Source organism: Sinocyclocheilus rhinocerous, unplaced genomic scaffold (genome assembly GCF_001515625.1).
Source record: "Sinocyclocheilus rhinocerous isolate Xijiao unplaced genomic scaffold, SAMN03320098_v1.1 scaffold1043, whole genome shotgun sequence".
Taxonomy (NCBI): domain Eukaryota; kingdom Metazoa; phylum Chordata; class Actinopteri; order Cypriniformes; family Cyprinidae; genus Sinocyclocheilus; species Sinocyclocheilus rhinocerous.
Window position 1 is genome coordinate 2,442,004 of NW_015642610.1, and position 25,231 is coordinate 2,467,234.

General features: G+C 38.0%; 1 protein-coding gene and 1 pseudogene across 1 annotated transcript; one reads left to right on the plus strand and one right to left on the minus strand.

Moving 5' to 3' along the window:
- Positions 1–4,866: 4,866 nt before the first annotated feature.
- Positions 4,867–7,029, minus strand: mymk (myomaker, myoblast fusion factor). The gene is made up of 5 exons (XM_016573311.1): positions 6,895–7,029; positions 5,780–5,894; positions 5,417–5,565; positions 5,124–5,240; positions 4,867–5,013 (listed from the first exon to the last, which is right to left on the minus strand). Exons 1-5 carry the CDS (start codon positions 7,027–7,029, stop codon positions 4,867–4,869), a joined length of 663 nt encoding a protein of 220 aa, XP_016428797.1.
- A 3,894-nt stretch (positions 7,030–10,923) lies between these two features.
- Positions 10,924–24,919, plus strand: LOC107756268 (ADAMTS-like protein 2; annotated as a pseudogene).
- The last annotated feature ends 312 nt before the right edge of the window (positions 24,920–25,231 follow it).

Here is a 25,231-nt window from a genome sequence, read left to right on the forward strand (position 1 = left end):
ATTAAGTTCAATTCAAGTTTATGTGTATAGCGCTTTTCACGATACAAATCAGCTTTACAGAAAATTAAGTTTCTACAATATATTTAGTAGTACATTTAGCTTGTCAGTGGTGACTATGTCAAATTGATGTGCATATGGCAGAAATATACGATAAAATTCAGTTAATGACGTAATCAAACAGACGATGATCAGTATTAACAGCAATGATTATATGTTGCAATCAAACTTGTAGCAAAATTCTCTTCTCAGGTGTTCGGTCATCTCAGGTCTTTGTAATGGCTGGATCCAGACTGAAGCTTGTGTAATTCCTAGTTACCACGGGATGTCAATCCTGTGGCAGAAACAGAGAAACACATAGAGACATAATTAGCATAGCTGTTCTCTTCTCAGGTGTTCGGTCATCTCAGGTCTTTGTAATGGCTGGATCCAGACTGAAGCTTGTGTAATTCCTAGTTACCACGGGATGTCAATCCTGTGGCAGAAACAGAGAAACACATAGAGACATAATTAGCATAGCTGTTGTTCCAACCAAGCAAAAATGATTTGTTCAACCCAAGCTAAGGAATAATAATGTGCATTTGATCAGATATAACTGCAGTACAAGATTATGAGATGCATTATTTGAATGCTTGGCCAAAGAGATGTGTCTTTAATCTAGATTTAAATAAACCGGGTGTGTGTTCACGGTGTGTGTGTGTTCACTGCTGTGTGTGTGAACTTTGGATGGGTTCACCATACTTGGCCACATGTCACTTCACTTCATATTTTCTTGACCTGCTAAAGACTCTAGCCGCTGCATTTTGGACTACCTGTAGCTTGTTACTACCTAGCAGTGCAGTACAATAGTCCAGTCTAAAGGTCATGAATGCATGAACTAGCTTTTCTGCATCTGAAACAGGTAACATGTTTCGTAGCTTGGCAATGTTTCTAAGATGGAAGAATGCTGTTTTTGTAACATGGGAAATATGATTTTCAAAAGACAAGTTGCAATCTAATATAACACCCAGATTTTTGACTGTAGAGGAAGTAACAGTAACTCTGTCTAGTTGCAAATTGTAATCCAAGAGATTCTGTGTACTGTTTTTTGGTCCAATAAGTAATATCTCGGTCTTATCCGAGTTTAATAGGAGAAAATTATTGGTCATCCAATCTTTTACATTTTTAACACACTCTGTTAGCTTAGATAATTTAGAAGTTTCATCTGGTCTTGTTGAGATATATAGTTGAGTATCATCAGCACAACAGTGGAAACTAATCCCGTATTTTCTAATAATATTACCAAGGGGCAACATGTATAATGAAAATAGCAGAGGACCTAGGACAGATCCTTGTGGCACTCCATATTTTACTGGTGATAACTGAGATGACTCCCCATTTAAATGAACAAAATGGTAGCGATCGGACAGGTAGGATCTAAACCATCTTAAAGCCTGCCCTTGAATACCTGTATAGTTTTGTAATCGATCTATGAGTATGTCATGATCTATAGTGTCGAACGCAGCACTAAGATCAAGTAAAACTAGCAATGAGATACAGCCTTGGTCTGACGCAAGAAGCAAGTCATTTGTAATTTTAACAAGTGCAGTTTCTGTGCTATGGTGGGGCCTGAAACCTGACTGAAATTCTTCATAGAGATAATTTTTTTGCAGGAAGGAGCGCAATTGAGCAGACACAACTTTTTCTAAAATTTTAGACATAAAAGGAAGATTTGATATAGTTATTATCAGTAATACGCAGCATGCACGATGCAAGGAAATGGTCAGTAACATCATCACTTTGAGGTATGATATCTATATCAGTAAGATCAATTCCATGCGATATAATTAAATCTAGCGTATGATTAAAACGACGAGTGGGCCCGGTGACGTTTTGCTTGACTCCAAAAGAGTTTATTAGGTCAGTAAACGCAAGTCCTAATGCATCATTTGTATTATCAACGTGAATGTTAAAATCTCTGACAATTAGTGCTTTTTTAACATTTACCAATAGGTCTGAGAGGAAATCTGCAAATTCTATTAGGAAATCTGTATATGGCCCTATAATGACACCAAAGAACACGTCTGAGGTAGAAGGAAGATAGTTGATCTTCTTGTTTTAAATACATTACCTCAAAAGCAAAAAAGAGGCTGAGAAGTGGAAGAGGGTCGTGGCAGACAGGATTTCATGCTGCTAACCAGCAGTCTAGATACATTTGCTTTCGACACACACATGTGAACCTCATGGTGGTGGGGCTTGGTGGAGTTTCCTCAGACAGTGTGTGAGTAAGGGGGCCGAGACCACGAACAAAGTGGTTTTAAACAGACAGTGGTCATAAAGAAGCCCAAAAGTGCTTCACACTGGTGTAATAAAAGTGTAAGGTTACTCTTTTTGGCAGATTAGGACAGACAGCCAGGAGAGTCACGAGTTGCCAGCTTCTCCCCCAGACATAAACACCTTTCTCTGGGCACAGGAGCTGGTGGCCTGGCCTCTAGTCAAAGAAGTCTTTGCAGACCAAAATTTCATTCACGTTTGCCGAGAGAGTCTGTTTTGTCTAAAACATGTGTGTTTGTAATTTTTGGAGAGTGTTAGGAGCGTGCAGATGGACTGACTTAAATGGACTGAAGTCTGAAATTCAATGAAATTTTAAGAAAGCCACAAGGTTTTTCTTTCTTCACCGTTGTAATATAACAGTTCATTTATTTTTGTTCAAAATAAATACTACAATAAATTATGAAAAAACTATTTTATTTAAAAATGAAAAATGACGATACATAAAATTAAACAGTGTAATAAATAAATATATTTACATAAAAACACATTCTAAAAACAATTTACTTAAAAATGTGACCTCCCTCAATCTGCTGCTTTCAAACCATTTGTTTGCTTCTTTATAGTTTTAGTTTAGAGTTTAGTTGTACCCAGATGATGTCTGACCTGTCTGGCACAAACAAATGAATATAAAGAATTAAATGGCCTCTTTTACAGTCTCTTAAATGGACATAGACAAGTGGTCCCTACTGAGGAACCTCTGAAAGACAGTTTATTCATTTTGGATAGATAATGCGTCTGCTGTTTTTTTGTGACTCAAACTTTCCAGCTGGATTTGATGAGTCAAATCCAGTCTTGGTCTTGCTCTTTTCTTTTCAGATGAACTCTTCTTGTCATGGAGATCTTTCGCTGTCACAATCCTTATCTTGCCATGAGTCATTAAACGCATTTTTCAGTACCTGTTTTCAGTGATGTTGATGTCAATCGGGCATCATGCAATCCCTACAAATAAGTTGTCCAAGGCATACTTGGCCTGCTGGGAGGTCGTAAAACTGTCCTCACATTCAGGGTGCTGCTAACAGACACAGTTTCTTGCATTACATGGTGCGTGGCCGGGATTTGTGTAATGGCAGGCCAGGACCACAGGTCCGCATCCAGGGTTTTTGAGGAGTAGTCCAGATAGTCCGTGCTTTTTTCTTCATCTGAGGTTGTGAAGTCTGCCGTTGAAAAAAGGAGTGTGATTAACATGATGGACAATCTCTGGAAAATTAAAGGCATAATTCACCCCAAACTGACAATTCTGTCATCGGCTAATCACACTCATGTTGTTCCAAACCTGTATGACTTTCTTTCTTCTGTGAAGAAAAAAAAAATACTGTTAGCTTAGTGCAACAGTGAATGAGGACTGAGGCTTTTAAGCTTCTAATAGACTCAAAAGCAATATTCAAGTATCATAAAAATGGTCCATACGTCTCAAACACTATATTCCAAGTCTTCTGAAGATATACGAAAAAGTGTAAATAAAGTGAAGTAGGTAACATATTTTTGTATATATGCATTATATGTAGAATAATGTTTTTACAAAAATGCTGGAGAGAGTGACGTCAGATTACGACCGTTGCATTGTCCGTACAAATTTTGCGTATGCGAAGTCTAGTGTGACCACGACTTAACCCTAAACCATACCCCTTCAATAATATTCCAAATTAAAACTGGGGAAAACAATCAGAATGAGTTCTGGTGAATTGATAACTGCTACAAATGAATCATTGAAAACCAAGTCCAATTCCTGGCTAAATGATTCAGTCTTGTGAACTGAATCAACTGATTCACTGAAAAAGTCTGGCTCAAAAGAATGTTTATTTGCAAATTTGACATTGCCACTTCTTTTATGAGCTCTTGAGAACACGCCAAGGAGAACTAGGATGGATATGAAGAATTGAATAAGTAAGGGATAATGTACATCCAGCCGGTTGTTATCTCAGAATAAACCCCGACAGGGTGATCAGGACCCCAACGTGAAGCGGAGGCACCAACACAAGATGTTGTGTTTTCAGTCACAAGATGGCGCCAGACAGTCAACGATAGCGGAGTGACTCGTTAAGCATATACTGTAAGTAGTACCGGTCAAGATAACGCGTAGTACCTGGATGAGCGGTGTGTTATTTAATTTGGCGGTTGTTATCTGGGAATAACATACCGCTGGATGGCGCAATTGACCAATCAGAATCAAGTATTCCACAGAGCCGTGTAATAACGACTTTTATGATCTGTTTCTTGCATAATGCGACTCCAAAAGACTTGGAATATAGCAGGAGTTGCATGGACTACTTTATATGGTGGTTTAATGTAATTTTTCAAGCTTGGCAGATCCAGTCCTCATTTGCTTAAATCGCATGAAAAAGAGCAATCAACACCACACTAAAAATTTAACATTTTTTTTGTTCCACAGAAGAAAGCAAGCCATACAGGTTTGGAACATCATGACTGAGATTAACTGATGACAGAAATCTTATTTGTTGGGTGAACCATCCCTTTAAATGCTCACTATGGACTGTTTGCCATCTTAAAGTGGCTTTCAGGGTCACCTCTACAGCTTCGCTCAGATAAAAAGATGCATCATACACAGCAGCAGAGGGTGTAGCATTTGAGTTTGGCTGCATTGCGTCCCGTCCCGGCGTAGCGGTTCTTCTTGGGCAGCAGCAGAATGAAGGACACAGCCAGTGACACATGGTAGAAACTGTGGACATAAGCGTAGTCCCACTCCTGCAGGAGCAAATGAGCAAGTCATTACCGCAGTTACGCGAACATGCTTTTGTGTAATGTGTTCCTCCAGTTGCAGTAGCTGTTTAAGAGCTGCACATTCATATTTTTACCTCAAAATAGAAGCGAAGCATCAAAGCAAGAGCGCCGAAGCAGAACCCTGGCCCCACTTGTTGAGTGTAAACACTTTTGTCTGGATAAAGGCCTTTCTTTTCCTTCATTTTTTGTAACTGGAGCAAAGCAAAAACAATATTGTAAAACCTTGTGAAAGCATTTGTGGTAGATAATAAAATCTTGAGTTTCCATGTTGTCAATATGAGCAAAATACAGTTCCTCATCAAGTTTATTTGGAGCTCTGCTCTTAAAAAGCACTGTAAGAACGGCATCTGATGTCTCTCAAACTTACCCATTTGACTGTTAACATGAAGACAGCTGTTCCAATGGGGCCGGAGTAGATGCCGTAGCCTAAGCGGTCCTGGTAGATTCGCACAGCCGATGTCAACACCCCAAACATGGTGAGCGAAGAGCGCTTGGGTTCATCGAAATCTCCCAGCGCTGGATGAGAGCAAATGGACACATATTCTTTACATGACACAGCGGAATGCAAGATATAAACACTTGTCACACTGCTCATGAAAAAAAAAAAAAAAGTACTGTTTTAAATCACTTTGTTTGACTGTTTGACCCGTGTGGGAGTGCATATCTATGTCATACCTTCACAGAACATTATTGAGATTTGTAGGATACAGAGATGCTATTATTAGCTCACCTAGTAGCGTGACCCACATGGAGATAGCTGTGCCGTACACGCTGAAGTACTCCAGGATCTCATACTTCATGAAACAGAGAATGGACAAGCCTGGGCCATCACATGCATGGTAAATCTGAGCACAGATGGAGAAAACACATGACTGCTAAGTCACCTTGATAGAAAGGTTCCGGCTTAGAACATAAATGACCATTTAAAAGGCTCTAGGATAGATTAGATGAAACTTTCAGCGTTCTCGTCTGGTAAAATTTACGAAGAAGACCTTTTTTATGGCCATAGTCAGAGATGCCTCCAGTTATGCTATCAGTTGTGGTTCAGATTGAGCAAACTGAAGCAGCTTGAGTTTTGTGAACTTTTCTTGATTGGTTGTTTTGTAATGAATCAAGAATTCAAGGCCAGTTTACACAGAATATGTTTTCATGTTCTAATGCACTTCCTTTTATTTGTTTTCTCCATAAATGTAAATATCTGGATAGGGCTATATAAAATTAATTAAATCTAATATAAAATAATTTATTAAAATATATAAAATAAATAAATAGAATTTTACCTCATTTGCTTTAATTGAAATTTAAATATCATACCTATCGTGTCTATGTAGGTTTTATTTTATTTGCCTTTTTAAAAATTTAAATTTGCATTTAAAATTGCGTTTTTGACCATTGCGCTTTGTCTTGCTGCTTTTTCAACCCAAGACATTGTTCTTTATATACAAGGTATATATATTTCTGTATAGGGTTATATAAAATAAATAATATGTGACATAAAAACATATTAAAAATAATATAAATAAATAGAAGTTTACCTAAATTTTAATCAAAATTAAAATACCTATGTAAACTTTTTAGCATCTCACACATTAGTGCCACATTGTTAAGATGGTGTGTCAAGTTAAAAGAAGTTTAAAAGTGCATATCTAGACTCTGCTTCTTTGTTCTGCTTTTAAATGCAAGACCACGTTCTGTGTGAACGGCCCCTTAAAAACAAGTATATCATTACTAATGATAGATACACAAGCTAATAGAGATACACAAGTCCATAGTACTGTATATTTCTCCACACATCTTTCAAATAAATACAGAAAATGGTGTCTATAAAAGCACCTATTCTCTTACCGCTGTGAAGAACATTGTGAAGAAATAGACCATGGCCTCCATATGGAAACCCCTCTTGGCGGCAACACTGGCTGCAGGCAGGAACACCAAACTGCTGATGGTGGGCAGCAACATCTTGGCGATAAACGCTCCCATTCTGACTCAAATAAAAGGCCGTAGGATTTCTGGAAAAGTTGAAAGGGCTTAAGAGATTGTCTGGTTGTTTCAAACCGCCAGATCTTTTGGAGAAGCGACCAAGAGAGACTGAAGGGGCGACTCTCACACACTCCTCTAGAGGATCTTTAAAGTTTAAAGGACTCAGAGGGGTCCGTATGCGCACTGTCATCAGAACAGCAGCTGTCTGCGTGAGGACTGGGAGAGGCCTGCAATCACATGGCACGCTTCTGTCACACATGTTTGGGATTATAGAACAACAGCGGCGGGACAAAAGTGAAGCCATTTATGGTGAACTTCACAATCTATGGAGTCAATGCTGAGTCAAAGTGTTTCCACAGAAAAAAATTCCTAGCGTGCCGTTGGGCGCACAGAGAATTTTTTGAAATGGATTTTTCTTATACTGGTCAGTCTGGACGGCGATGTGTTGAGTCTCAGACATCGAGTTTCTCATGGGAGAATCGATCCTCAGCAGTGGCTGTAGAAACAACTGTCTTTATTGGGTTATTGACATTGGCCTCGCGAAAGCACCTGTATGCGTCATTGCAAATCTGTGTTTGACGTGAATGTGGTTTTGAGGGTAGAAAAATGTGAATGGTTAAGGTGAGGTGTAGGCTTAGGATGTTGTATTAGAGACCGGTGAGTCTTGTGTAGACCCATACCAGATGTACAGATAGACCAGGAGCCTATTAAATGAGTGAAGGGAACCCAAGAACAAATTCTCACTTTGTACTGGTCACATTTCATGTGGTCAAAATATGTCTTTTATATCTGTTAAATCTCTTATTTTATGCCGCTGAACATTTTAGCATCTGAAAAGTCCATATTTACATTCCAAAGTCGGCAATTTAGTCGGCAGAAACTTCTCCACGCATCAGATGATCTGCATCAGCATCTTTAATTCAGAGTAAATGGCAGAAAAGAAATAAAAACAGATTTCAATGACACGTTCAATGTAAATCAATAGGAAACAGATGTGACTTAGTGATCTTTCTCTAATTTAAACTAATGCGCTGAATTGAAATTTAGCGCATTAAATGACATCAAGATGAACTGTGAATGCTTGTGTTCTTGATTTAACCTACATAACGCAAAGGCATGTCCGTTGTCTTATTTCTGTATCCTCTGGCTTTTTTGATGTGGCTTTAACGACTTTCTAAATAAGACTTCACACAGTCCACAGCAGTGAGGAAAGTCCTTATTTTGTTATTTTGAACACGAGGGAGAGTCTTGCTATGGAGTTTGTGGCCGGTCAGTCACAGCTGTTCTTCTCTCAGCTGTTGCACCTGCGAGAGGAACACAAAGGGTGCAGTGTGCTGAGTGTTCCTCACGCCCAACATTTTCTAAGTGACTGTAACGTGATTCTCCAAGACACCAGAGAGATTGCAAACCTCAGATACTTAGAGACAAGTCCACTTTCTTGACCTGTCCTGGAATGGCTAAGGAATGAGGAGTCACATTTGGGGTCACGTGCTGAAAGTGCAACATCACTGCTTTCACTCGTCCATCTCACTGTGGCCACATTCTTGTGTAGCACAGCTACTGAATTTGGCCTTAGTCAAATTAGTTTATAGTCATAAAGTTTGTCAAATGCACTTTTTTTTTGGTGTGCAACCCATTTTTTAGGTTCCAGAATTCTAAATTGTAGGGCTTTCTGTGACATTCTGGCACAACTCATTAGCTGGATTGTTATATTGAAATCTTCTGCACTCTCATCTGAATCCCTAGATGAGAACCTCTGGCATGTGAATTTTTGAATGGAATATACACTGTTGACTTAAAAATCTGTATGTTATCTTTATCAGCTGACTGAAATGAGAGCCTGAGAAAACGATCATTATTCACTATCGGAAAAACAATAAAGCAAGCGTTTCTTTTACTGATGTCTCAACAGTTTCTTCCAGACGTTTACAGTTTTCTGCAGCATTATCCATATTAAACATAGGACCAAAACTAATAAATGTAATAAAAAATTTAAATTATTACTTTATTTATTATTTAATTATTGAAATTAAAATATCATGTCTATCATGCTTTTCCCCTGAAAATGAGAAAAAGCAAATACAGAATTTTTCTTTGCCTCTGTTCAACCCTGTTATACTGTGATATTTACCCCTCATTTAAAATAAAGGTTTGTGTATAAAGTGTATTTGACTTTTGGTTAACATTAACATTAATTGGTTAACATCCTAATGGACAACAACGGTTTCAGAGAAAGTTTCTTTGATGTTGATTAAAGATTATGATTATTACTATTATTTCTTTGGAATAACCATTGGTGAATAATTCAAAAACAGACCAGGAGCCGAGGAGCGTGCATTAAAAATATTCATGACCAAAATATTTTCCTTAATAGCATGAACCAACTGCTAGAAAGTAGTGATCAAAATGCAGGTCTGTTTATTTCCCCATATCTGCCTCGCTTACAATCAGTTTGCATAGCAGAGCTGATTCATTGTTCCAAAATAGACGCTGCAGAATTAGGCTCTAATAACATGCCTGTCGTGTGAGAAGAACATTTGTTTGGTCTATGAATGTAGTAAATGCATTCATGTGTGGTACATTAGACAGCTAGTTAGAGAGCAATAAATGTTTTTTGTCTATACATTTCCAACGTTTTTTTTTTTTTTTATCCACAAAATACACTTGATTTTCTCTGACCTACAAGGAGTGTTTTTCATTCCCTAGTTTAGACTGAAGGAACATTTCTATTTTCTTGTCTGTTTATAACAATCAATATGCATTTTCCCTACACAGCCATTCACCTTAGAAGTATTGAAGGATTTCTCTCCTTCTCGTGTCACACACACAGACCTTCCCTGTGTTTTCTACCTTATAATTTTAGGCTTTTAAAAAGCGACCATTCCTCCAGACTTCCAGACTGTGCAAATCTCCTGAAGTATGTCTATCACCATACAAATCTGTGGTTGAGAGGAGTGTTTGATTGAGCTTTAAGTGTAGCGAAGCGTCCCTAATGTACAGAGCAGACAGACAACGAAGAGAACATGTGGTCTATAAATGTACACGTCACACACAGGCATGGTGGTCTCAACTATCTGCCTGTGCTGCCCAAGTCTTTTTCTCCATCCATCACTCTCTTCCTCACACTCTTGTGAGTGTTTTATTACACTGCAAAGCATCACTTTCTGAATCAGTATTTCTGTTTTATTTGGCAAAATAATCATACATAAATCAAGATACATTTATTTGAGAAGATAAGATAATGTGTCATTTTTTTATTTTCATTTTAAGCAGGAACCACATACAATTTAGTTAGATTCATAATTAAAACAATGAAAAAAATATATTTTAAACAAAAATTCATTCATTTAATATTTATATAAAATAGAATGAACAAAAAATTTAGTTTATTTATTTATCTTTTTTTTTTTTATATATAGTGATATAAATAGTTTATTCATATCATTATATGTACACATTTAATTCATTTTATTGTCAATTATATATTATTTGTTGAGTTCTCTGTTTCTTATTGGTTTGCCTGGTCACCATTTAATTTTATTTTCAGAGCCACTAATCTCCATCTTTGTTGTACTCATTGTTGTCATTAGGATTGTTATCAGTACTCCCATTAAGTGCTCTTACACTGTGGCCTGTGGTACCGATGGGTCTCAGTAGTGGGACATGCAAGGTATTACTGCACAGCGGGAAACACAAGAGAGGATGTTCTGGCTTAGACAAAGTGTGTGTGTGGAGGGTGAATGGACTGATGTGATGAGGAGGGGTACAGTGGGGGCTTCTCTGTGGGAAACGGCAACTTCCTCCCTGTCTGTCTGTGAGCGGAGACCAGTAGACAGCAGCTTGGCTGAGTCTGTGGCACTGTGGCTCCGCTCCACCACACAGCAGCGGCAGCCCATGAGCTTGGCACCAGCCGGGAAAGTGTTTTCACGTAGGCGTTCCCAAACGCTGCCACTCTCTTCCTGCTGGGACTGAAGGAAAGTTTTTTATCTTTTTTTTTTTTATATATAGTGATTTAAATAGTTTATTCATATCATTATATGTACACATTTAATTCATTTTATTGTCAATTATATATTATTTGTTGAGTTCTCTGTTTCTTATTGGTTTGCCTGGTCACCATTTAATTTTATTTTCAGAGCCACTAATCTCCATCTTTGTTGTACTCATTGTTGTCATTAGGATTGTTATCAGTACTCCCATTAAGTGCTCTTACACTGTGGCCTGTGGTACCGATGGGTCTCAGTAGTGGGACATGCAAGGTATTACTGCACAGCGGGAAACACAAGAGAGGATGTTCTGGCTTAGACAAAGTGTGTGTGTGGAGGGTGAATGGACTGATGTGATGAGGAGGGGTACAGTGGGGGCTTCTCTGTGGGAAACGGCAACTTCCTCCCTGTCTGTCTGTGAGCGGAGACCAGTAGACAGCAGCTTGGCTGAGTCTGTGGCACTGTGGCTCCGCTCCACCACACAGCAGCGGCAGCCCATGAGCTTGGCACCAGCCGGGAAAGTGTTTTCACGTAGGCGTTCCCAAACGCTGCCACTCTCTTCCTGCTGGGACTGAAGGAAAGAAAGCGGGAGGGAGGAGGAGAGGAAGGGAGGAAGGGGGAGAGGAGGGATGCAGGAGCACACCTTACCCTCTTTAGAAGGCACATCCTCAGAGCACACCATTAGAAACCACCACCAGCACCACCCACACTGTCCAAGCAGCACTCAGCTCCAACATTGCCCCTGGACTGCAGGTAAGGGCAAATATTTACTGTGGGACTGACTGTGTGTGTGTGTGTGTGTGTGTGTGTGTGTGTGTTAGTGTGTCCATTTTGCTGAATCGTGCCCAATGTTTTGGGAAAGAGTATTGGAAGCCAAGCAGACTAGACACTTGTTCCACAAACCCAAACAAACAGTGTTAACTGCTCTGCTGAAGCAAAGAGCTGGATGAAAGTGAAATAAAGTGACAGTAATGGTCACCTGGGGTGGGGGTTGGGGTTTGGTTCCAGCGGCAGAGAACAGCTGAGACTTGCTTTAAATACAAAGTAGAAAATGTTCTTGGTACATTTTTTTAATGATAACTTCTGTATAAATACATAGAAAGGGTGCTTTGCAGCAGTGGTGTGCACAGACCTCCGGAGGGGCAGGGGAGAAGTGGCGTGGTGGGGGGTGCTTTGCAGTGAGGCCATACTGTTTGTTATTAACAGTTATATGTATGTTAATATATATTTAGCTATAATAAGTCATGTTTTGAAGTGTCCACTTGAAAAGTCCCAAGAAAATGAATGTGTGGTTTTGACAAGGTGTAAGTCAAGAGGAAATTGAATTTGATATTAATCTTAAAAATTGCTACTCACCTAAATAAATCACCATGGATGATAAATGGAAGAGGAGAACCACAAGAAATCAGCGAGCAGTTCAAGTGTGGACAGGAGCCAAAGCAACTAAATGAGAAAGATGGCGCCTCGCAAGAGCCCCGCATATGACATGCGAAAAAAAAGAGATATTTTGGCAATGAATTAAGAATTTGTTCCTCCGTTTTAATTAATTCGTGGCCACTTTGTATAATTTTGGTCCCTTGTTTTAATTAAGATATTGTTATTGTTAAGATATTGTGGCCATGAATTAAGAATTATTTCTCATGATTTAAATTATTTAAAACAAGGGAATGAAATTGTACAAAGTGGCCATGATTTAACTAAAAAGGAGGAATGAATTCTTAATTCATGGCCATGGTATCTATTTTTTCTTTTGCATGTCATGTACAGGGCTCTGGAAGTAAGGTAAACAATTCTAAAGTAAGTTTTCTATTTCATCTATTTACTTCTTTGTGATAATGAATGTACATTATCTTGATTACTTTGAAATTATTTTATAATTTGATGTATAGTCTCCAAAAACTTCCCAAAATTACGGTCCATTACAATATACAAAACAATTTGCCTAGCAACAAGATGAACACTGTAAAAGTATTACAGTAATGTAAACACTTACGTTTTCCAAGGTCATATTCACTAGAGTTGATAACTATCTGCATTTGTATGAAACCATAAAGAGTGAGTCTGTGGTGTGATACCACAGACATGAAAGTTACCCAGAAAATTGGAATGATATATAGTATTGCCATGGATGAGGTGAATTACACCTGCAGTAAAAGGATTTCTTTTTTCTTTTTTTTTTCTATTTGGAGCGTTACAATTTTTCTTAAATTTGACGTGAATATTAGGAAATATCTGACTACTAATTGCTGCAATTAACCAATCAGAATCAAGTATTCCAGACAGCTGTGTAATCCAGAGAGCAACTAAGGATTCTGGTGTCAGCTACATCTATATATTTGAGTTACTTTAATTCATTATGCATTTGATGTTGCTTGGTACACTGTAAAAAAAAATTCTAAGTAAATAAAACAAAGATTATTGATGTATGTTTTACAAGAAAATACATATTTCAGTTTTTCTACTTCAAAATTTTAAGCTTAATTCAATGTGTTACTTGCCATTTCTTTGTAATTGTGAAATTTACTAGCAATTTCTGAGTGAAAATTGGTTTGTAGCGCAAATAGTTTACAGTTTATTGCACGTTATTTTTCTAATTTACCTATAATAAATACTAATAAATCAGCAGACTCAAACATTCATGGGAAACAGCTTTTTTTCCACATTAAAAAATAAGGTAGATAAAGGTATGAAAGTAATATCAGTTATAACATCAGTAGTATCAATATAGGATGAGTCACAAAAATGTCTAAATGGACAAGGTAAAGGATCAAATCCATAGCTTGAAATCCCTTTGACAGATAAAAGTATCTGCCAAATTCATAAATGTAAATTTAATGTTTTTTTATTGATTATCTGCTCTCAATTTTTCAGTTTCATCTGGATAAATTTGTGTTATGACACTGGTTTCTCAGCACTTGCATGCTTGACCTCGTCTTAACTGTCCTTCTGCTGTGGGTTTGTATCCTTCACCTGTTTGATAGGAAGCTGCAACATTGATTTTCCACTTGAAGGCGGTGGACATGAGAAGTCTGCTGAGAACTGAGGAATCCTTGCGTCTGGTCCCTGTGACCAGAAGCTCTTCCAGTGAAGGATGAGTCTGCTTCCAGCTCATAGACAGGGCATGCTCCCCCAAATGGGGAACGGCCCTGCTGTCTTTCTGTCTGCTGCCAGGGAAAGAAAAACACCCCTCTTTCCTTGAGTGGAGGCCCCAGGGGAGGGGGGAAGGGGGAAGGGGGTTAGCCTGTGTTTACTCTCTTTCGTGGCCTGGGTAGCTCAGAAGAGTAAGGTCTGTCTCGCCCGTCACAGCCTCGCTGCGGGGTCTGTTGGAGACGAGTGTTTGGCGAGCTGGCAGTGCTCCAGCTGCATGTGTCTAGGGTGGATAATGAACTCCAGGTGCTCCAGTGGGTAGTTTAAGACACCTGTCACCAATATTTAGTGCCAGGAAAAAGCCAGACTGCAAACAGAGTGAGACGATCAGTTTGCTTACTTTAAAGGAGCCTACCTAATTGGAGGTGCAGGTCTGATGAGGAGACATGAGATGCAGGAGAACTGGAGAACTTTGTGTGATTTGGTGATTTTTTTTATGGTGGTTATATATTTGAATGCAGCTATGTGCATGTAAGTTGTTGCATCACTGGTCACTTGAAATACAAGCTAGAGAATCTCATACTTTCTTTCACTGTATTTCATGTGTTCCTGGCAACAAAAATGTCATGCCCATGCAAACCGAGAGAGCACGTGCCCCTAATATTTTTTAAGCCAAGTGTATTTGTAGCATTTTTGCTTCACCCAAAACAAAAAAGCATCTACTCGCCTCATTTAACTTGAAACAACCAATATATGAAAGACTTAAATTTTCCATTGTCAAGTCAAAAGAGAAATTTAGCAAAATGTCCTCTTTTTCATACATCAAAGTAAATGGTGTCAAACTCAACTGCAATTTTGCTTGGTTTAATAAAAAAATGCATCTAAAAAGAAGAGGATTTTCGCCTCATTTTCTTTGGTCATGTCTTATCTACACTCTTAAAAATAAAGGTTTTTATAATATAGTCTACACTCACTGTCATCCATTCAAAGATATCCTTAGAACATATAGCAGACGTGAACTGAAGCTCCCTTGTGCTTAGATCTGTAAAGAACTACCATAATCATACCTCTTTTCCGAGAGATTATTCAGTTTCTTTTCTCCAAATATTCATTCCCTACAGGATGAGGATCTGGTCAAGGGCCCAGTATGTGGAGAGCAGTCTGGTGCTGCTTGGTCTTGTAACGCTGGCTCTGTCTCTGGGTAATCTCTCAAGTAGAGGACAGGTTTGTAAAGTTGTTTTTTTTATTTTTTTTATTTTTATGATCAATCAAAACCCACGTCTCATTAGATTTATGTTAACAAGAAACACTGTTTTTTTTGCGGTATATATTGCAATACTCTATTTCAAAGATTACAAATATAAGAAATGTTATAGCGTGCTCTTAGCATAGATGTTGGCCTCCAATGTTGATTTTCTAAATGAACTCTTTATTTGCCAAAGGAAGAGGGTGTTGCCTCTAACAGTCTAGAGGACGGACTGGAGGTGATCACCTACTGGTGGGGAGAGTGGACAAAATGGACCGCCTGCACACGCACCTGTGGAGGAGGAGTCATGTCACAGGAGAGACACTGTCTACAGCAAAGGTCAGTGGCTTTCACACAAAACATTCGCTGCACATATTACATTTTATAATACATTTTATAAAGCTATTATAAAAACAATCTGTTACTGTATACAACCACTCCACCTGCAAAATACGGCAATATGCTTGCTAGTTAGTATGAAATCCCAGTTCCACCACATAAAAAAAAATTCATGCTTTAGTAAGTAATTATGAAAAGGTAAAATTATGAGATGAATAGTCAAAATTCTGACATATTAAGTCATAATTTGGAGAACAAAAGTCACATTTATGACATACTTCGTAAATTATGAGATAAAAATGTCGTAATTATGAAAACATGAGCCAAAGAGTCATTTTTGTGACATGCTGTACAAAGACATAATTATGAGATAAAAAGTCATAATTATATAAAGTTTAAATTATAAGATAAAAATTCGTATTTATGACATACTAAGTCATAATTATGATATAAAATGTCCAATTTATGGCATACTAAATCATATTGTGAGATACTAAGCAATAATTATGACAAAAATGTCACTTATTCATACTTGTATCCAACTTTTTTGTTTCAATTTTGACTTCTTATCTCAGAATTTCAACTTATGTAATTGATATGATTTATTCTAGCATGATTTTTTGGGCTTCCATACAGTAAGTTAGCCTACTCAAATTCAATGTTTTTGTACCACTTTTCTATTACATTCTGAAAAAAAACTTTTTTGGTTTTAGTTTTCTTCCTTGAACCATTTCTAATCCTTAAACATAAATCATGTCATTTTTTATGTTTTATTAGGTATCGGAAAAAAAATTTGTGAGTGTAATAACTGTCCTGTTGTGTTCAACTGCTACTAAACTAAAACAATTTATTTCAAAGAAAGAAAACAACAACCGGTAAAGACAACATGACATGCACAGGCAATGCAAAAAAGTATCATCTCTGCAATGCAAAGGTCAGCTCACAGTATCTGTCTTTCCTTTCCTCACACACACACACACACACACACACATACACACACACACACACACACACAATGCATTTGGACAGTCCAACAGAAATGCATCCCAGATGCCTGACTTGACAACGAGCCTCACGTTCCACTTCCACCTGAGGCTTACTATTAATGCATGCATAATTTGCTCTTTTTAGTCCGTTTTAATGTCTATTGCAACCAAATAGACTGTAAAGCCAGATTCCGTTATGTTCAACTGAATGTCTTTCTTTGAATTACAGGAATGTCCTTCTACAGGAAGGAGCTTCAGAGAAGAGCAGTGCTGGTCATTCAACTCTCAGGTTTACAATGGAAAAAATTACCACTGGAAACCTCTCTATCCCGGTATTAACGGTTTTATTTAATGAAGCTGTGCTGTGAAGGTATCATTTACATTAAAACAATGAACTCTGTTTATATTCCTGTAGATGACTACGTTCATATCTCCAGCAATCCATGTGACTTGCACTGCACCACCTCTGATGGTCAAAGACAGTTGATGGTACCTGCACGTGATGGAACGTCTTGCAAGTACAGCAACTACAGGGGCGTGTGTGTAAACGGGAGATGTGAAGTAAGTAGCTTATATTGCTATAAGATCTATCCTCATATGACTTTTCTCAGGCATGTGATCTAAATTTATAAGCTGATGTGTAACTTTGCAGCCCATTGGATGTGATGGGGTCCTCTTCTCCCCCAACACTCTGGATAAGTGCGGCGTATGTCAGGGAGATGGGAGCAGCTGCACTCGTATTACTGGGAACTTTCGCCGTGGGGCTTCTAGTTTAGGTAATGTCAGTTCAGTGTTTTGTAGAATGGCATTCATATTCAATGGTTCTTAGTAAATTCATCAAGGAACCAGAATTCTAATTAAGTGAACTCTTTCTTCGAAGGCTATTCTTTCATAACTCAAATCCCAGAAGGATCATGGGACATCCAGATTATAGAGAGGAAGAAGTCTGCAGATATCCTGGGTGAGCAAACCTTTGAACGGCTTACACTTTGTGTTAGACTTTCAGAGTATGACAATACTTCATACTTCATCTGCAATATCAAGCATTTTCCATGACATGGGGCACAAATCTGAGCATTGAAACCCACAATAATTGCCCTTGTAATCAGTGTTATTGTTGATAAAAAACCTCTAAACTGTTAAAAATTGTTTTCGTTTATTGAAATAAAGCTGAAATAAAATAAAATATAAGTAATAGATTTAAAAAAACTTGAACTAAAAAAAAACTTGATGAAAATGAGAAATGGCAACTAACTGAAATAAGTTTAGGTTGAAGTACTAAAATGACTAAACTGAAATAAAAAAAATTAAAGCTAAATAGAAATAAAAAACAAAAACAAAAAAGGACATAAAAACTGACTAAAATAATTAACTAAAATTAAATGAAAACTGAAAACAAAAAATAGAAGCTAATTCAAAGTATATATACAAAACACAGGCTTTATCTACATGCTTGACATTTACCAATGATGGTTGGTTCATGTACGATTTGTGACAAATGAATCATTTATGTTTCTCATAGTTTATCTTTGGCTGCATTCAAATGATTTTGTAATTGGGAATATTTTTTTGATCAAAGATTGCATTGGTGGATGTATTTGGGGGAATTTGGCTATTGAATATGTAACATTTTAACTCTGCTCAAATGAAAGAAATGACTTGAATAAAGATTAGTTCATTTTGCTGAATGAGAGCAGACGAGTGAATCAATAAAATCATCCAATCTTCCCATCACTATATCTCACCCTTGTTATTTTCCAGCGGTGACTGACCAAGCAGGGAACTTTTTCTTCAATGGTGCATATAAAGTGGACACCCCTCAGAACTTCCATGCAGCAGGGACCATTTTCAAATACCGGCGGCCTACTGATGTGTATGAGACGGGGATCGAGTACATCGTGGCAAAAGGGCCCATCGATCAGCCCATCAATGTTCTGGTACTGTAGCCGCGGTCCTCTCTTCGCCGCCAAGGGCTCATGGGTAATCTCACTGGCTGGCTAACCATGGCTTTGACTTAGTGCAGGCCAAAGGTCTAATGGTTCACTCTGCGTAATATTCTGATGCATTGTCCCAGGAGGAATGACTCAATTATTTCACTTAAATCTGGGTTTATGGGACGAATGTAGGATGAAAAGGGAAATATTGTATTCTGGACATTTTTCAACCTCGGTGCCCTTTTATTGCCATGATTTTTTGCAGCATAACTATTAACTCTGGGAAAGAGTAGTCCATAATGTTTGTTTCCCATCAAGTGTAAAATGAGATATTATCATAACATATTTCTCTTAATTGTCTCTTAATTGTTAGACATGTCACTGTCGTTTCTCTCAAAGGTCTGGAACCAAAACGGCCAAAATCCTTATATCACCTACGAGTACACAGTGATGAGGGACTCTATGGCTTCTGTGTCCCAGCCCCCCATTTACACGGGCCCCCAAGGAGGATCCAGTCTGGTGTCTGTGGAGATTGGGAGTGTTTTACACCATAATGAGAGCATGCATGATAAGACAGTCCCTGAGATGGAGGGAAACCAGGTACAGACCACTGGACCACGGGCTGTGGAAGGACAAAAGCCTGGCCAGGAAACGAATGAAGTGTATGAGATGGCGAACATTAGTTGTGAGCAGGATGCTAACACACAAGTCCAGTATACAGGTAAATATCCGTTTTTGTCTATACATCTGCTCTGTTTTGTCAATACATTTCTGGAAAAAGTACCTTAATGTAGCTCCAATAATTTCATTTATTGGCATTATTGGGTTTCATATCATGAGGAATCAAATTTGAGATTGTATTAAATGTTTTTATGTAAATATATAAAAATGGAATAGATCTAATAGATCTAAACTAGAACTATATAATTCTATGATTTATATATTTTTAATTCAAGGATGTTAGGCTTTGAATTCTAATTGAATGATTCTGCTCAATTAGCTTAAAGGTTATGATGAATAATGAAGATAATAAAATTATTAAATTTTCTTAAAGATATAAATATAAAAGACAATTAGGGAAAAAAAACACCAAATATAGTAACAACATATCCCAAGGGTCTCACTTTAACTTTACACTTCAAAATATATATATATCATCTTCCCATGTCATACCCTACCTGTTGCACAAATTAAACAATGAAAGAGGACTTAAACAATAAAAAAAGTTTACTGTGAACTTTTTATTAAAGGGAAAAAAAACACATTTTTGCCACCATATGCTTTCACTGTATCTGAAGTAAGTGGAGAGTAGACAACACAGAGAGAGTGCATGGCTCACTGGGCAATCATCAGTGAGTTAAAAGGCCTCTTTACACTGGCCCTATGGAGTTCTTTATAATACATCAGCCAAAACAAAGATTAGCTAGAAAGGGTGAAAAATGCCTGACATTTTCCCTCCACCGAAGTCATAAAATTACGGCCATTCGTGTTTGCTGTCTCTCTGACATTAATAATTATAAATGAGGTTGGGTGTCCTGATGAAGGCTGTGCCCCTGTCTTGCATTATAGTCTATGATACAACCTTACCCTTTGAATTTCGGAACTATATATAGCATTCACAACAAAAACTTAGCTGTAATCCTCTTAAATGAGTTGCTATTGATTGCAGTGATCTGCAGGGATCCGTTTAAAACCCAGACTTTGTTTTTGTTTGGTACTGAGCAAGTTTTTAGGATCTATTTCAGATGTACCTTAACAGGTACAGCTCTCAAGCAAAATGAATTATTCTTCAGTGAAAAATGATTCTATCTTTTCTTTAATGAATCAAACCTTCTTTGTTTTAAAAGAGGGGAACTGCAGCTGGCCCAGTGGAGTAGGAGCCCCTGGTGTAGCTCCCGCGAGCAGACCTGCAGAGGACATAGTAAACTCTGAAAACCTCATCTGGAGAGTGCTGCTGAGAGAGCGGATTGGCTCCAATGGTGTCCTTGTCAACATCTCGACCAATCAGCTTCTTACTCGTAGAGATGGCTTGTCCTCTGAAGGCCCTCTGGAGTTAGACTACAGCAGTCTTGAGCAAGCGGGTCTTAATGGCTCACTGCTTGAGTTCACCCTCGGACACCGACGAAATGACACGGGGGACTTCCTGCTCCTAAACAGAACTGTTACTTCCCTTTTACGCAATCGCAGCAATCGCACCAGGTAAACATGATCATGTACATTACCGTCGAGTAAGTTTGGGGTTGGTAAGATTTTTGTCTTATGTATCTTATGCTTACCAAGGCATTCATTTGGTCAAAAACGCAGTAGATTTTCTGAAATACCATTACAATTCAAAATAACTGTTTTCTATTTTCATATATTGTAAAATGAAATGTATTCCTGTGATGTGAAGCAGAATTTTTTAAAAGTCATTTCTACAGTTTTCACTGTCACATGATCCTTCAGAAATCTTGTATTGAAAAATAGTAAAAATTATTTTACATTCAATTATATATACATTCAAGTTTTGTAACATTATAAATGTCTTTACTTGGATCAATTTAATGCATCCTTGCTGAATAAAAGTATTAATTTTCTTTCAAAAAATATTTTTGACCCCAAACTTTTGAACTGTATTGTATTTTATAATAATTATTTTATTTGTAATATTTTAATAATTCAATAAAAAAAAACAGCCAATAGGCTTTAATTATATCACAAACATGAAGCATAATTTGCTACTTTCTGGTCAGTGGTGTTAATGAGAGGCGCATTCTCATTCTAGAGGGCATTTGATTGGATAAAATTCTGTGTAGTGCAGGATGAGTCATCAAAACTCCAATTCTAACATCAAGATCATGCCAAAGTCTTCCATACAATGAACCAGTGGATATCTTTTATCAGTTGGCTCTTTTAGCAGTTTGAAATGTTAGGAGTCTTAGCCCTCCACCCTGGCATGCCAAAGCTGTGCTGGATGGGCTTGGATGGGACAGCCCTGCTCGTGGGAGAATGGAATGTACTGCAGACTCAAGCTCTGGCTTGGTTTTTTTTTTTGTTAACGTTCTCTGAGACATTCAAAGAGCGCCGAGGGGAGACGGCCAAGCAGAGACTGGCGGGATTGCATTCCATCATATTTATAATTCATGCTGGGTTCCCTCCGCCACGTCCAAACACTGCATTACCAGCCCCTCTGCCAGAGATCATAAAGAACATCTCATGAAATGCCCTTACTCATATCCGAAGCAGAAGAGAAAGATTCCAGGTGGGGAGAAGAAGAGAAGGCCTGAATGTAAGGAAGACGGACTTTCTGAGAAACATAATTCAAGATGTTTTGTTATTTGTGGGAAAAAAGTGCCATCGATCACTCAGGTACAGACAAAGCTTGTCGCATCAGATAAATCCCAGGAATTTATCACGAGGAACAAATTTTATTTGCTCCTGTCTGGTTGAGGGAATGTGCTGTTTTCCAGCCTTGACATTAAGGTAATGAGTGTGACCAGGAATGGTAAAAATGTCAGTGGTTTTATGACTGGAGTGTCAGTTGGTGTCTCGGCATCAACAAACATGAACGGTCTGCCTAATATACAGTGCAGGTGGCTGAACTGTGGCCTAGTCTGAGATGCTCTGTTTTCTTTGCTGCAGGAATAACCAAAGACTCCTTCAGAAGAACAAACTGAGCACTGCTGACTTGTACCGCTGGAAGTTGTCCTCACAGGAGCCCTGCAGTGTGACCTGCTCAATAGGTAATCAAGGCATTGTAACTTAATAGTCACTGTGCACGCAAACATCCACACATAAACATTCCTCATAACCATGTTTGTTAATGTGGGGAGTCCTTTATACAATGATTTTTTTCCTCAAATAGGTGTGTCGAAATCACTTGCCATGTGTGTGCGGTATGATGGCATTGAAGTGGATGATGTTTATTGTGACGCTTTGACTCGACCAGAGCCAGTTCATGATTTCTGCATTGGCAGAGAATGCCAGCCCAGGTGCGTGTGCAGCAATTGTCACAGAAATGCAAAGAAAAAGTATGGAGCCCTGTATATGACATACAGAAAACTTAGATGATCCAAAAACGTCATAAAGGCATCGTAAAACGAATCCGGATGAATCAAGTGGTTTAATTCAAGTCTCGTGAAGAGATATGACCGCTTCTTATGATGAACAGATTCAGTTTAGGCTTTTATTTACATCTAAACAATGATTGACACACATGCATAGAGCACATCACATATGGTAAACACGGAAGCTCAGCTGTGCGTGTGTGATACGTGAGAACCAATGAGGTTTGTTTTAGCATGTAACGTATGCATAAGCTTTCGTGTTTACCATATGTGATGCATTTTATGTATGTGTTTATATATGAAGTATATTATATGTATGGATTCATTTTAGGATGCTTTTATGACCTTTTTGGATCTTCTAATTTTTGGTTACCTGGACTTTCAATGGAGGGACAGAAACCTCTCAGGTTTCATTAAAAATATCTGCGGGGGGCTCTGTAGAAAAGACAAGAAAGGTAAAGAAAACCAAACAAAAAATAAAAATTCTGTCATCGTTTAGTCACCCTCATGCCATTCCAATCATTTTATTATGTCCCATGAAAACGGGAACTTGACACAAAACTTTTACTGTGGTCTTTATGTGTAGATGGGAGGCAAGCAGCTGGAGTGAGTGTTCTCGGACTTGTGGAGAAGGTTTCCAGTTTCGCCTCGTGCGTTGCTGGAAGATGCTGGCTCCTGGCCTAGACAGCTCAGTGTACAGTGACCTCTGTATAGAGGCACAACTAGAGCGCCCCCCAGAGCGCCGGTCCTGTAAAAGCCCCACTTGTGGCCCTCAGTGGGAGGTAGCTGAGTGGTCAGAGGTAGGTTAAGAGCACATTTAGTAAACTCTCCATTATAACCTCCATACACTGCAAATAAATAAATAAAAGCAAATAAATAAAAAAAAATTTAATCAGTGTTTTTGTCTTGTCCAGTAAAAATTCCCAAACATCATTTTAACAAGTTCAATTTATATGAGTAGCAAAACTGTGTAATATGAGAATTGTTTATGTTGAATTAGGGCCTTACCGCATTGGCAATTTTTTTGTCTCATTTGAAGCATAAACAATAGATTTATTACATTTATTTTTAAAACAAGAGGAACAAAGCTAAATTTTATATTGTTGTGTTGGTTGTGTAGTGTCCAGCTAAATGTGGTCGCAGGGGTCTGATTACTCGAGAGGTCAGATGCTCAGATGAAACCCATGCATGTGATGAGGCAACTCGCCCAGCATCTACCAAAAACTGCACCGGCCCTCCATGTGAGCGCCAATGGACAGCGTCTGAGTGGGGACCGGTGAGATGGGAACACTGTCACGATTTGAAATGTACACCAGTTATCTTTGACAGTTTAAAAATCTGTAACTGTGTTTTAATCAAGCACAATGCAATAAAGCAACAAGAGACTTTCAAAGTGATACTAATATGAAGCAAAGTGACAAGAAGTAATTTATTTTCAGTCGAGTTGGTGATGAGCGACAGAGTTTAACTCAGTGTTATTTTACTGTGTTATTTTATCATTAATATACTAATATAGTTTTTGTTCATATTTTAAATTTGATTTTATTTATATGTTTTTTTTTCACTTTGATTTACTTCAGCTCATCTTTATTTCACACATGTCTGGTCAGCTATCCTTGTGGGGACTCTCCATAGGCGTAATGGTTTTTCTACTGTACAGACCGTATATTCTATTGCCCTACACCAACCCTACACCTAAACCTACCCTTCACAGGATTTTCAAAAAACTTCATTATGTGCAATTTATTAGCTTGTTTACGCGTGGGGACCTCAATTTAGGTCCCCACCGTGACATGAGTCCCCATTAGACATCATTATTATAATATAGTTTCATTTTTGGTCTCAAGACTTGAGAGAACCAGTGTCAATTGGTGTCATATGTCATCATTATGCCTTTTGTCCAGTCCTTGTTATTGCATTTATTATATTTATAATGTTATACATGTCTGGAGCAACATGGAGGTGATTCATGATGACAGAATTTAAATTTTTGGGTTAACTATCCCTTAAATATGAAATATGCACCTTGAAGCATTGCCTTCTGACTGTAATTTTACATATTATAAAATCTAAATATGTGCTATAGATCCAGAGAAATCATAAATAACATGAATTTTAACTCCATCATTGCTTCACCAGATGAAAACTGCCAGGATCGTCCCACCACCAACTGCTCGCTGGCTCTGAGGGTGAATCTGTGCAGTCACTGGTATTACAGTAAGGCCTGTTGCCATTCTTGCCGTAATCTACGAGCTTCCTAGCTCGTCTCCACCACTCAAGTTTTCATCCGTTCATGTCATCTGCATTGAGATTGTTCAAGGATTGCAGCAAGGGAAGTTTAAATCCGTATTTGTTTATATCTTAAGCTATATCCATAAAATTGCATTACTGTCAGTATTACAAAATGATAGCTATATGACAGTGTCCTGTGATTGTGGGATACACTAAGGAAATATTAAATTATTTGATTATTGCTCAGAGGATTATATTGCATGTCTTAAAATGATTTATTATTCGTCAGGTTTTATTGGACATTTATTATCTGGCAGTGGCAGAGGTCGATACTGAATGTTACCTC